At 39.7% G+C, this 14321-nt stretch overlaps 1 protein-coding gene across 1 annotated transcript in view; it reads left to right on the top strand.

The window, feature by feature from the left end:
• LOC146866029 (uncharacterized) overlaps positions 1–14321 on the top strand; it is a 538845-nt gene that overhangs the window by 267698 nt on the left and 256826 nt on the right. The window contains exons 5-6 of the mRNA XM_085640219.1: positions 9035–9162; positions 12274–12354. Of these exons, the coding sequence (XP_085496345.1) occupies positions 9035–9162; positions 12274–12354 (209 nt within the window). The remainder of the gene's footprint in view (positions 1–9034; positions 9163–12273; positions 12355–14321) is intronic.

Below are 14321 nucleotides of genomic sequence, written 5' to 3'. Positions count from 1 at the left end.
AAGCATGCCAGGAGTTGATAGGACCTTTGGGGAGTGGCATGACAGTAAAAGGATAATTAAATATTAAATTGCAATAGGTACCATTTCTGAGATATAAAATCACACAAGATGGTATTAGACAAAGGAAAATGTTGTGACAACAGTAATAGAGTAAAGATAAACTAGGAGTGATCCTGAATTTGGTGTAGCATTGCTCAGTGTTTGTAAATACTTTTTCTGAGGTATCAGATGTCAAGAGGAAACTAATGAAAAAGGAAGCCCATTTGGACTAGAGCTAGGACATTGAAAATGTAAAGATGAACACTGCATAAGCTCTCACATTAGAACACATTGGAGGTTGTTATTTAACAGAACTTATAAAAGGTGAAATGTTCTAATCTTGCTTTATCCAACTTGATTTGTTTGGTGTGCCACTGAATCTGGCGGTAAAGTATGATCATGTTTATTTGTTTTCTCTCAGATTTCACACAGAGCTGACTGTATTATATGTGAATATCAATACAAACATTCCACTTTATTGTTCATTGGTGACAACAGAAATTCTAGGCTTGCCAAAATACACTGATATAATGAATTGAAAAGGAAGATTTTACACTGTAATAATAGTCAGTTAATGCTGTGATAATGTCCTTATCCTGATTAAGAGTGTCAGAAACACAGCCCATCATAGAGATAGCTTATAGCAAAGAGTACAGTAGCATGGTTGAGATGTAAGATCCATCCCAAAGTCTTTGTTCCTACAAATAAGGGGCCTCATTGATGAGAAAGTGACTCACCGTGGTGCCACAAGCCATTTTGCTGCACCCCACTGAGTAATTTTCCTAAAGTACAGGGATGCGTCATATCTACAACGATATGATGGATTCCTGTGCTCCCCCCAGCGCTGGTACACCATGGTGCAAGGGTGCCTACGTTGTAGGGAGATTGTTTTTGTGCAGGAAGGGGCACCTTCCTGCACACAATCACCAGAGGTGTTTTCCTCTTTCTATGCATGCTGCAGAATGCAGCACGCATAAAAAGAGGAAAAAATTAGGAGAGATTAAAACATTTCTCCTCGTTGCACCTCCCCATGCTTCCCCTATTTGCAGTTTTTGTCAATGCGACTGTTGACAATATAGACCACAATGCTATGTGCTCCATATGCATTTTATTGGGCTTCCATTTTACAACAGTTGATCTTTAATAATACTAGTTGGGAAAAGGTCAACCTGACCACAGTTCAGAGTAGAGCTGAACATGGAGTTCCAATCCAGACATTGTTCTCATGTCTTGGTTTTTGCCTATTTAAGAGCCTGATACACAAATGTAACATACACTTTTAAGTAAGTTTACTACTTTTCAGTATTCACAAACTGCACTTTTGTAGTAACCTACACTGTTGTACGGGTACTGCATCACTTTCCCATAGAAACGAATGAAGGTAGAGGCTTAAAATAACGCTGCATAGGAAATAATCTCAAATCAAATGAACACTTTCAAAATAGTTAAGAAAATTTACAAATATAGTACATATTTATTGTTTAGATACAACATATTTAATACCTTGTTTTGTTTTTTAAATAACAATGTAAGATTACATTTTTTTATGTAATATTACATTTATTTAAAATACAAAATAGGCTATAAAATACTTAATCATTAAATAGTTAAAATGTACTATTGTATATATTATTTTTTATATTAACTTTTTGGGGTTGGCTGAAGACGGCTGAAATGCCAGAAACCAGTCCTAGGAAGCTTGTTTCCGGTCCAGGGAAGACATGGCTTGGCAGTTCGGGCTGGACTGTTCCCATGAGGCACAGGGTCAGACTGATTTGCATATGGCCATGTCTGAACTGGGGTGGCAGAGTGGGCTAAAGAACAGTGATGGATTAAACCCAGATCAGTTGACTGGGGGTGAGTGCTTGCAATGTTCAACACTCCGTCCATCATTTCCTTTGGTTTTTGCTTTGTTCGCCATAAGTTGGCAGGGTATGCTCAGACGTGAGTCCCTTGCTCACTTTGCCACTGGATTCAAGCAAGCCTGGCTGAAGACGGCTGAAATGCCAGAAACCGGTCCTAGGAAGCTTGTTTCCGGTCCAGGGAAGACATGGCTTGGCAGTTCGGGCTGGACTGTTCCCATGAGGCACAGGGTCAGACTGATTTGCATATGGCCATGTCTGAACTGGGGTGGCAGAGTGGGCTAAAGAACGGTGATGGATTAAACCCAGATCAGTTGACTGGAGGTGAGTGCTTGCAATGTTCAACACTCCGTCCATCATTTCCTTTGGTTTTTGCTTTGTTCGCCATAAGTTGGCAGGGTATGCTCAGACGTGAGTCCCTTGCTCACTTTGCCACTGGATTCAAGCAAGCCTGGCTGAAGACGGCTGAAATGCCAGAAACCGGTCCTAGGAAGCTTGTTTCCGGTCCAGGGAAGACATGGCTTGGCAGTTCTGGCTGGACTGTTCCCATGAGGCACAGGGTCAGACTGATTTGCATATGGCCATGTCTGAACTGGGGTGGCAGAGTGGGCTAAAGAACGGTGATGGATTAAACCCAGATCAGTTGACTGGGGGTGAGTGCTTTCAATGTTCAACACTCCGTCCATCATTTCCTTTGGTTTTTGCTTTGTTCGCCATAAGTTGGCAGGGTATGCTCAGACGTGAGTCCCTTGCTCACTTTGCCACTGGATTCAAGCAAGCCTGGCTGAAGACGGCTGAAATGCCAGAAACCGGTCCTAGGAAGCTTGTTTCCGGTCCAGGGAAGACATGGCTTGGCAGTTCGGGCTGGACTGTTCCCATGAGGCACAGGGTCAGACTGATTTGCATATGGCCATGTCTGAACTGGGGTGGCAGAGTGGGCTAAAGAACGGTGATGGATTAAACCCAGATCAGTTGACTGGGGGTGAGTGCTTGCAATGTTCAACACTCCGTCCATCATTTCCTTTGGTTTTTGTTTTATTTTAAATGTCATTTTGCCATTTTACAGTATATTTAAATGTTAATATTTTTGTAAGTAACTCATATTTTAGGAGTAGGTTGTTGATTTTGTAGGGGAATAGGGTGAGAAGTCATTAAAGTTCTACTATTTTCTACTTTAATGTAAAAAATATTTAATTGATAACTTGAGATTTTTTATTATTTTTTTTTATTGCTGGGCATATTAAGTACCTTGGGCCTGAGTACAATGGTGGTGGTCGGACAGCCGACAGGCCATCGGTGGCGTTTCGACTGACGACAGTCCTTTTTGTCCGACCGCCGTGTTCTGATACTGGCGGTCGTACACAAAAGTGTCGGACGCAAGATTGCTGGCTCCACCAGGATCATAGATCCCAATGGGACGGCGTTTGGAGCAGTGTACCTGAATGGCGGAATTGCAGGGTCAGGCACTGCCGTCGAGATTACAATATCCCTTTCCGACAGCTTTTTCACAGCGGTAATCCCACCATGAAAAGGTTGTTAGAAAGGGATATGGGGGGCACCAAGTAGTGCCCCCACCCGTCTAGGCCATGGAGAAGTGTGCCTGGGGGCACATGTAGTGCCCCAACTTACCTCCATGTACCGTGTGCCATACACAACAAGGTGCTTGCCACATGGTGCTTGGACATGCAGGAGGTGCTGGATGGCTCAGCATGTGCCTTGGCCCTTTACCAAGGATGCAGCATTCCCCCAATGAGTTCCCGACGGCCTGCTCGGCGGTCGCATTGTGAGACAGCAGTCAGACTGCCCACATGCTTGTCGGCGGTGTCCTGACCCCCGCAATAGTGGCTGCCGGTCCAAGCAACCAGCATCAAAAGGATGCCTTTTTTAACAATTATTTATTAATTTATTGAAGTTTTTGGAATTAATATTCACAAAAATTATTTTTAATATATTATGTGATAAGGTAAATTTTTTAAAGCTAATTTAATTTGGTTACTGTTTATTTTTTGTAGGTATTTAAGTAGATTTTTTTTATTGTTTACTTTCTTTTATGTTAAGTTGTCAAGTTTTTTATACCACAAAATATGTAATTTATTTTTCTAATATGATTTAATTTTTTACTGATGTTAGGTATTTACTTGTTTTGCATGACATCATTAAGAGGTGCAGTGCTATTTGCAGTCCATCCAAACTACAATATTTAACTTACTGCTTCTTCGACTGTAGTGGGAATAGTAAATTTAAACCCTCCGGAGCCCAACACTTTCCCTCCAGTAGTGATACTGAAGTGGAAATAATACCCACTTCATGTACTGTTGCTTACAGTAGAGTGAAAATAGTAAATCTAACCATTCCGTAGTCCGACACTTTCTTTACCGCTACTAAAAGTAAAGTGGAAATAGTTATTCTAACCCCTCCAGAGTCTAACACGTTGATAATGTTGCTTAGACTGGAGTGGGAATGGTAAATATAATCCCTCTAGAGTCCAACAATTTACCACTCTGTTGCTTAAAGTGGAGTGGGACTATTAAATGTAAACCCTCCAGAATTCTACATTTACTGTTGCCGGAGTTCAACACTTCCTTTAATGTTGCTTAGAATGGAGTGGCAATAGTAAATGCCACTACTCTGTAGTCCAACAATTTCCCTACTGTTGCTTAAACTGGAGAGGGAATAGTAAGTCTATCACCTCCAGAGGCCAACCATTTTCAGTATTGCCTCAAACAAATGCAAGCAGGCAAATATGAAAGGTGGGGTAAAGAATACATCAAGACATCCTGGGATTTACCTTACACACACAGATGTTGGAGTGGGGGGCGTGAAGTGTTTCTTAGCAATACACACTGTGAAAATGCACTGAGCGGTTTACTCCTATGTCGGAATATTAGTTTACATGGGGCCTGTAGCGGTTCCACTGCACTTTTATCCTGCCACCGGCAAGGTTCACCAGCCACTGTGATTAATCCAACGTTTGGCCAACTTTCAAATGGGAGTTACCTCATGTTGAATGATGAGAGCTGTTGTGGCATGTTGCCAGGTATCCCATATCTAGTAATGGTTGGCTCCAGGGTCACTTGCTGTATGCAAGTTTTGTTCCCCCAAATAGACACAGTCAGGGAGTCGCCTTTATGGCCTTCACTGAACATTTCTTCTATACGAATTGATACTTTAAGCAGAATGAAAGCCATTCTTTTACAAGAGACCGTGCCTTTGACCTCAGCCAAATAAACCTATGATCTACAAATTGCAAGGACTTCAGCTGAGATACAGGCTCTATTATGTACAAACTGCCCTACACATTTCACAGAAATGTTGGGACGTATCTTAAACATGTCTGATACGAGCGATATTGTGCATGTATTTAAGAACATATGTTCGGGACTGTTAACACCTTTTCAAGCAATCCTCGGAATCATTCCAAACTTCGTGCATTTGATGTTTGGTGGTCTGCCACTAATTCTAGCACTCGTTGCAGGAATCCTGTTTTTATTCCTACTACTACCCTATGGCAAGCCAATCCACCAGCGTCACTCCCAGCACCTTGGAGAAAGCTCTCCTGGAAAGGAAGTGTTGTGAGCGCATAGTACAATTTTTGGGCTTACCTCGTCTATGAGAATTAAATACCACATGGTTTCTGTCATTCAGACCAATATGGCAAGATTGCATCTTACCTGTTCTACGCTGCCTGCTTTGCGGTGAAGAATGCCTGCTAGACATCTGTCTAACACTCCCATCAGTCATGCCAACGGATATCCATACTCTGCTGGACCCGATAACGGCCCACGCTCTGTGTTATCCCCAGGTGCTACCAATCCTGATGACGGCATTCGTTGAGATCTCACAGACGCAACATGTTACTGCTGAGGTACGAGATGGATCAACAGGCACACAGGTAACATCGGAATCGAAGATTGCTACTGGCGATGCTTCACATCTATGTGCAGTAAATCTTCTAAACGAGGTATTCTAACTGTCACCGACATCGGTAGACGATCTTTTGTCTACAAGATTAGAGGATTTCATGTTTTCACCAGTCCCTTACAATGACTTTTGATTCGGCTCACAGTGTACTGGGAAAGCTACGAATTTGGCCTTCATTTTTCAAAACAAAGGCAAAGCCTTGGAACTTTTTCCTATGATTCATTTTTTTTTCAAAATTAGAATTTTTCTTTTTATGGCAAAGTAATCTGCTTACAGTATTGCTATTCATAGAGAACAGAATTCTTTGAACACTTCCAGGGACACATTGTCACCTTTATTCACCACAATTTTATTTATGTACCATGACATAAAATGGCTTTGACCTTTTCTTCTGTATTCGTGAACCATTTTATCACTGTATATATTTATGTTCATTCATTTAGCATTTACAGTAAACATATGCTTAGAATAGAACATTGCTTTGAATATGTACAGTACCTTTGCATTTCATATCTAGCAAAAGTTTTTAACAAAGACTTATTTTAGTATGCTTTTACAAATGTTTTTAGCAACATGTGGTACTCAATTTTATAAGTTTAGCATTTTAATGTTTAGCATTTAGTACTATCAATCATTCGAAAGTGGAGTTGGTGTTGTGTTTTGATTTAGATGTCCGTACATAGGTTTTCCTAAATCATGTCTTTATATAGGCACAACTCACATTGTCCTTATTTAGGCATAGAATGCCAGTCCTTATTTAGGCATTAGCCATGCTTTCCAAATACAGGCATGGTCACCTACATCCGTCCATCCCCACGTCACAACGAGTTCTTAGAAACCAGACCCATAAGCCATTGGGACTCATCTAATATGCATGAACTACTATTCCTTAGGGGTTCATTCATGACATCTTCCTCTGCCTGACTTTACGTCAATGCTAACATTCCTAAGCACCTTCCAGGTATAAATATACCTTCCCTTACCATGGCAAACCACGGCTCGGCTACACAGCTCGATACGGCTCGCCACGGCAAGTTCGGAAGACTTCGAGTCCCCGCCTGACGCACTGAGCAGACGTTGTCATCCCTGCTTGCAGAGAATCCAGCTTCCAGTGTTCTGACTCCCTTCGCGGGGTGTTAGAGTTTGAGACCCAGAAAGATATCCCCACCTCTCTCATTCTAAGGTATGGAGCTGACAAGAACCTAGAGGGACTCTTGGCATATGCAAAACTATAGCATACCATAGTATAGAATACAGCACCAACTTTTTACCTTATACTACACTTAGGTTAGGTACACTGGGGTAGAACTATTTAGAAGCATCAAACGAGTATCCACTTTTTAGCCTATGTTATTTATGTATGTGTATATGAATGTATGTCATAGCTAGAAGACAATGCTGTTGCAGTATTATTTCTTCTTACTGCTTACGCTGTACGTATTATATCCTGCATACTGTCTTGCGATTTTCACAGCTCATATCTCTTACACGAGAAACAAGACTGTTCAAAAATTCCTTTTTATTGAAACGCCCGTCTATCTATTTCTGTGTAACTCTGAAGAAACTAAGCATGCACGATTGACTGAGTGAAACTGTTATCTGTTGTTTCCACGATTCTGAGACATGTACCAATTCTAAGGGAAACAAAGTTGTCATGCTTATGCGGTTGCCAGAAACTACTCCCTTCTTGTTTATTCATGAATTTATTAAAAGAGTTTCTAGAGGCCTCTGAGTTAGCTGGCACACAAAGTAATTAAGTTTAATGTACTCGATAGAGGCAAGGCATACTGACCTCAGCCCTATGCCACAACTATAGTGTATATTATTCCAATGCGCAAAGCCTATAAGGGAAATAGGAACTACACTGACTGCTTGAACAGAAATTGATGTTTTTTAATGCCTGTAGTAATGAATCCCAGAATGCATTTGGTTTTCTTCTGGCTCATCTTTGGGATTTTATTACCAAGTTTTACCCTTCCCTCACATCTGACTCAGTTCTTTTCTCTGCATAATGTCTTTGAAGTGTTTTAATGCAAACCATAGTAAGCACATTCAGACATAGACGTCTCCTCTTTCTCTCTATGAGCTGAACTCAGATCCATTACGTAATGCCACTCCCATATGAATATTTTGGGTCAAACAGAAATGTTCAATTAGAAATAGGCAATTTTGAAAGCTGCTTTTCTAAACGAAGACATTGGGTTTCACGTGACAAACCTTAATGTCATTACCTACTAGGTAAAGGTGCCTTTTAACTGTACAGCAGTTTCCTTGGTTATCTCAGAGAATGTTTTTAGTTGTTAGTCAGGTCAAAAGTTCACCATGCATGCCAGGCCCTTCGCCCACCCCACCATAGCACCCAATCCCCACAGTGTCACGTCCTGCGCCCAACCTGCCATGGACAGCCAACCTCTGCTGTGTACAGTTAAAAATGGTAGCTAAAGTTACAGCTCCAGTTATTGTCATGCCTTTTTGTTATAAGGTAGCCATTTCCTTTATATGTTTGCATACCAGTCACTTGTTAGTAAGATGCTAAAATACTGCAACTTCTGCCCGGTTTCTTGTTGACACTGTCAGTATGTTTTTTCTTTCAACTTTTCTGTGAGCTGTTGCTTTCTATGAGAAAATGGTTTTTGCCGCTCATATCACTTTAATTTTCAAAGAAAGCAGAAAAGAGTTGTTTGCAAGTAGGGCCTGCAGTGCGTATTGTAACATACCTATAGTGAATAACTACAGATAACTTGTAATGCCATTTTCTTGTTGCAAGCGAACTATGATGCCACCACAATGAAAAAAATGAGTGTATGGATTATACAGGGGAATTGAACATTTCCGTTCATTTATTAGTTTTACTGCCTTTTACCACCTTTGGTACGTCCTTATTGACGAAAGGACGCGGTAGGTAGACAAGCCTGGAATTTTCCCCTGTAGCTCACTTTCCATGTCCTCAGTACCCAAGAAAAGAGCTACAAGTACTCTGGGGGCATGTTAGAGGGAAGTAAACATAAGTGATTTGTAACTTTTCATTGAGCAATAAAGAGTTATAGGTGCTGCTATTATTGTGCCACAACACCAAGTGCTGAGTGATTAAAGTACTCTGTTCTGCTTTTTTGTCTTTAAAATGTTATATTTTACTATAAAATGCGTAAATGTGAATAGTTGCATCTATACATGTATGGAGAACCTTCTAATGTCATCATTTCATTTTATAGTAGATCTCCAGAATATTTTCAGTGTTTCCTTCAATGGTGTTCCAGACCCTATTCCCCTAAAGAACTGTGCGATTAAGGAAGACGAGGCCTACATTCCATACAAGTTAGCCAAACTATATATCACCAAGGTAAGAATGGGATTTTTGAATTGCAACAGTCTTTCTTTAAGACGACCACCATTTTAGAAAAAGCTAAATAATTCTTAAATGTATTATTGATCACCTTCCTTCACCTGATTGAGTTTGTAATAATTCTAGAAGAATTAACCCCATATATGTATTATACATCACCAATGATGCAAAAACAAGTTGCAGTACATGTACATAGTATATCTAGATTATTATTATTATGATTATTATTATTATTGTTATTATTATTATTGTTATTATTAATATTATTTCTGCATAGACATTCTTTATACATATAAGTGACAACTATTTTAGAAACAAAAACTACTAAGAAAAGAGGCTTACTCAGGGCCTTATTTAAAAGGGAGCAGTGGCAGGACATATGATAGAAAGGCAGATGTCTCTTTTGCTCTCCTCTTCAGACTGTTGCTCCATTTAGAGCACAGCATTATGCAATGTTCTTGAACAGCCACCCCTGGATTCTGCCACTGGAAGCACCCATATGTTGGACCTAAAGCTGAAGTAAATGGTTTCAGGTGGGGCAGACACTTTACGGTGGTTCGCCGGATACCATTTCTTCTTCCCTACGGTTGCCATTGAAACTATGTTGGTCTTTACAGAAATATGTTGTAATGTCCCCCACACCCTGTAAAGCCATTTGTCATATGAGTTCTGGAAATGTAACTTTACTTGGTGGTCGTATCAATAGGACTTACATATGTATTTTCAGTTCTGCCATGCAACCATGTCAGAGTAGATGGGCCTTTGTCTTTTTTCACCCTAAAGGTCTCCCAAATTGCAGGGAGGGACTATTTTGGGGAACATGCCTGCCACAATGTCATACAACTTTAAATGTCTCAAAAGCCTAATTGAGTACCTATTTGGAAGTATACAATAGGAGAGACCCAAACTACATGGTCGATTTTATGAGAGATATTTTTTATATTTCTTTCTCATGGATTTAAATTTTTGTAAGAAAGACAATGACAGTGGAATTGTCACCAAAACAGAATACAAACCTGGTGTTGAAAAAACACTATTTTGTCCATTGGATAATTTAAATGTGTAGTCATTCATTGGCAACAACACTAATCAATATAGATAAGAGCGAGAGGTGCATAAATGTGCTGAGCTGGAATCATGATGATCATCAAACATATCTTGAAGGAAAATATGTGTGCCCGACTTTCATTAAGCAAGAACTAGAATGTGTATCCTGCTATCTGTGCACACAATTAGAGCAACCATCTTCTTACAGTGAGCAAACCCAAACTTTTGTGAGAAATTAATTTCAAAGTGTTCGAGAAATGACGAGTATACCAGCAACTACAAAATACCCATTCCAACAGTGTAAAACAAGTAAATGAGATACTCCATCCCTCATTGGGATTTTGTTGGTCATCAGGCACATAGAATGCCTATCTAGGCTTTTTTAGAAACATGGAGACAGATGCACTAGGAAACATTTCACTTCTCACTTACTGTGATTTACATTTACAATTCCACAATATCTCACTAGAATGCAATGCTTAATCTCCATTTAATTCTGCGGTAATTACACCTGTAATTCCTTATGCATGTTGCTCCTCCACAGGGGTGGTTCAGATATACTGTGGGCATGGGGAATCCCTGAAATTCTAGACCCCAAAAAGACAACTCAACAACACGCCTATGGGTGGATTATTCGGGGACTGTGTTAGACCTCAATTTCAACAAGTCTCAACCTAAGGCATAACACAGCATATCAATCATACAATCAATTAATTTTAGACCAAATAAGTGAATTGTAAGATTTTTTTATTACAAAATTTCAAAGGGTACAATGCAGAAATTGCAAAGTGCAGATGTATAAAGCCATTGCCAAGAATGTATTGAGCAATGAGTCAATACAAAATTATGGGCAAAATCAAACATATTCTAGGCTCCAATGAGCAGCAAAATCAGAAAGAAATCGAACAAAATCCCTAGTATCATCAGCAATGTCTCATTAAATGACTAGATCATTCCAGCTTTGAGGTTTTATAGAGGAATTCTTCTAATAGAATACAATTAAAACTGTGGATTCATTGTGGTGTGAGCTAAAGAATACATTTTCAGCAAAGCAGAGCACAGTAAAGTAGAGCGTCATACTATCTTACCACCTAAACTCTTTTCCCCTACATGATTACTAATTCAGGGAGAGGGACTAAAATCATCTGGAGATGCCAAAACAAACTAGTTTAAAAAGCAACAATAAACTGTTGGGAATTAATGTAATGATCGTTCATTTTTCTTGCCATGAACTATGCCCTCAGCGCAGCAGTGGGATTGGTGGACACTGCAAGGTTAAATGTATTATTCTAACTCCAGTCATGGAATATTTGGGGAAAGAGCAGCTTTCTCCCAAATAGACCAGGGGGATTATTTACTATTCTACATCCAGAAAGCACCACATATAGAAACGCCTCATCTGGGGAGGCATAGCATGTTGACACTTTCCTAGGGCTATCACTAATGGTAAATCAGGGAATGCACCAAAATTCATGGGTAGATTCAGGCTAGAGTAAAAAACTAGTTTAAAAAAAAGGGGGTAACCAAAGAAGCATTTAGATATAGCATGCATGAGAATTGATCAAATGGACAGAAAATCTTCACTACAGGATAGAGCACAAAGTCCAACAAACAACCCGTTCTATTAACTAAATCATCTTTCAATCACCAATGGTGGAATTACTGATAATGCAGCATAATATTCCTACTGTTAAAAAGTTTGGTGTGCAATTTGTCTGTTCCTTTAATGATGCTCACAACCAAGAAATCAATGATGTTTTTATCAATTTTGTGAGTGATTTTGATATAATCTTCATTTTAATCAGGCTTTCTGGTATTTGTGTGCAACACGCTTACAGTTTTGGCAATTTTCTTTTTTTTTTAAATCTACGACACTGTTTTTACACCCTCTGATCTATTTATCTTGGCCAGATGCATTCAAATTCGAATCTGTGCAAAAAGATGTCTACGTGGGATGGTGCTCTCGCTTGTGTTGCTTAAGAAACATTAAATTGTCACTATTCTTCTCTTGCCTTCTCTCCCTTTTCCTTTCCTTTCCTTCCCCCTCTTTCTCTTTCATAGATTGAGAAAGATATGCAACAAATGAAAATGAATCACATGAAAAATCTGAAAGATTTGCAGCTTACTTCAGAAGAAATCCAGGTAGTGGTCTGTGAGAATTTTTATTTTATGTACATTCTCTTGAAAGCAATATTTAAAAAGGCTAATGGTAGTGGTTAACTACTCTATTCTCTAAATACACTTTTGTTACCCTGAAAGCCATTTGGTAGATATGGCAGCCAAAGAAAAGCCAATATAGTCTAGCTAAAGTAAATAATCACATGAGTGGTCTTAGACTCAAAGTCCATAATAGAAAACTGTCCGAACAGTCTATATTTTGTGGGTTTTCGTTGTTACTAGACAAAAAGGAGCATTTAGCAATTATTTATAATTTGGGCACAACATGATTTTACCTATAACATGTAAAGATTCTTTTGGGCAAAGAAGGCTAACCTCCATTGAAGCTGTAGAATTGTTGCCAAGTTTATTGCATGCACAACAGACATCCAGGGCAGATATTGGAATACGTGTGTGCAGAAGTTATATTAAACACGAAGAGAAAACGCAGTTGTTAATATACTGATGGAAAATAGGTTATATTTGTGAAGCTCAAATATCACTTCAGTTACATTTTTATAGCTCGATATCTGACTTGTATATGAAATTAATACTTCAATTTTGTAGTTCTTTAAACTTTTGACAAGAGTTTTATGTAGTCATATATATAAAAAAAAAGGCTTGTAGAAATTGGATTAACTATGACAGAGTGAGAGAGGCAAAGTCTTGAAGTAAGTTGTGGACGAGCCCCCACAAACGCACAATAACATAGTTCCAATTCACTAATTAGGAGTTTTTGATTAATTCCTAGCTTACCCTTAATTTTGTGCTACCAGCAGCAAAGCTTTCCTTGGAGAAAATTGAATTTGGCATATAAATTGCAATACCAACACCAATACTGCAGTTAAGAAATAGTCCAGTTAAAATTCCAAAAGTGATTTAGTTAAAAGCACAACATTCAAAAACCAAAATGACACCCAAATGAAGTAACTCTAAAATCAACAGTTATTACAAAAATGAATATTGATTATTCTTTTAATTGAAAGTAGATAAAATTAAAGAAATTAAACATTGTGGTGACTGCATATCTCAATAAAATGGTCTGTGTAGGCAGAATTGTATTCATTTCTGTCCTATCATCAATGTTCTCAATATGCAGGGTTTTCTCTATGCCTCAGAAAAGGAGAGATGATTTTCTTTGGGTTGTTGACTATGTCCAGTTTTCAATGGTCCATGGTTGTACTTCAAGGTGAATGCGGTTTTCCCTGACTTCAGGACCTTCCATACTTTTCCAACTCAGGGCCCAATTTTGATGCTGTTTGGAAATCTTCCTGACAGAATCAGTTTGGGAATGGTTTCTGACCGACTTGGATCCGGAGAGTCTGATCGACCGATTACGATGCATCCGGATGCTTCCAGATCCAATTTGGTTGGACTCCCATTGACTTCAATAGGAGCCTGTGTTCCGATCGCATGCATAGGCTCCCATTGAAGAAGGGGTGGCTGGGGAAAATTGGGCACTCTGTGGTGGGCACCCCCTGATGCCTGCAACACTGTGCATGGCTGGTAAGGGGGGGGGCCCAAGGGTACCCCCACAGGCCAGATTGGGAAGGCTCCATGTGCAGCGGGGCATGCTATGGGTCCTCAAAGTCTGATTACTGCTACCGATTCGAGTCAGATGGCACTATTCGGAAAGGCTGTGCGAAACCATCATCATAATCGGTCATTTGGAAACGCGGCCCGTAGAGATGTACGATTCTACTCCGTATGGCTCAGTCATTCCGAATGCCTTCAGGTTTGGATTCAGATATTCCTAATGCCTAACTCGCATCATACTCGGTTGGTCACAAATCTTTCTGATTCGGTTGAAAAGACACATTCCCGATCCGATTCGGACGGAGAAAATGCTGTTAGGAGGCCTTCCAAACCGCATCAGAATCAGCCCCAGTAGAGAAATTCCAACTATAGCATGCACCCCTTATCTAGACCTTGACCCTCTTTGTCTATGTGTG

The sequence above is a fragment of the Triturus cristatus genome, chromosome 2_1, assembly GCF_964204655.1.
Source record: "Triturus cristatus chromosome 2_1, aTriCri1.1, whole genome shotgun sequence".
Lineage (NCBI taxonomy): Eukaryota > Metazoa > Chordata > Amphibia > Caudata > Salamandridae > Triturus > Triturus cristatus.
Note: the sequence above shows the minus strand (reverse complement) of the source record. Positions and strands in the feature narration are given on the sequence as shown.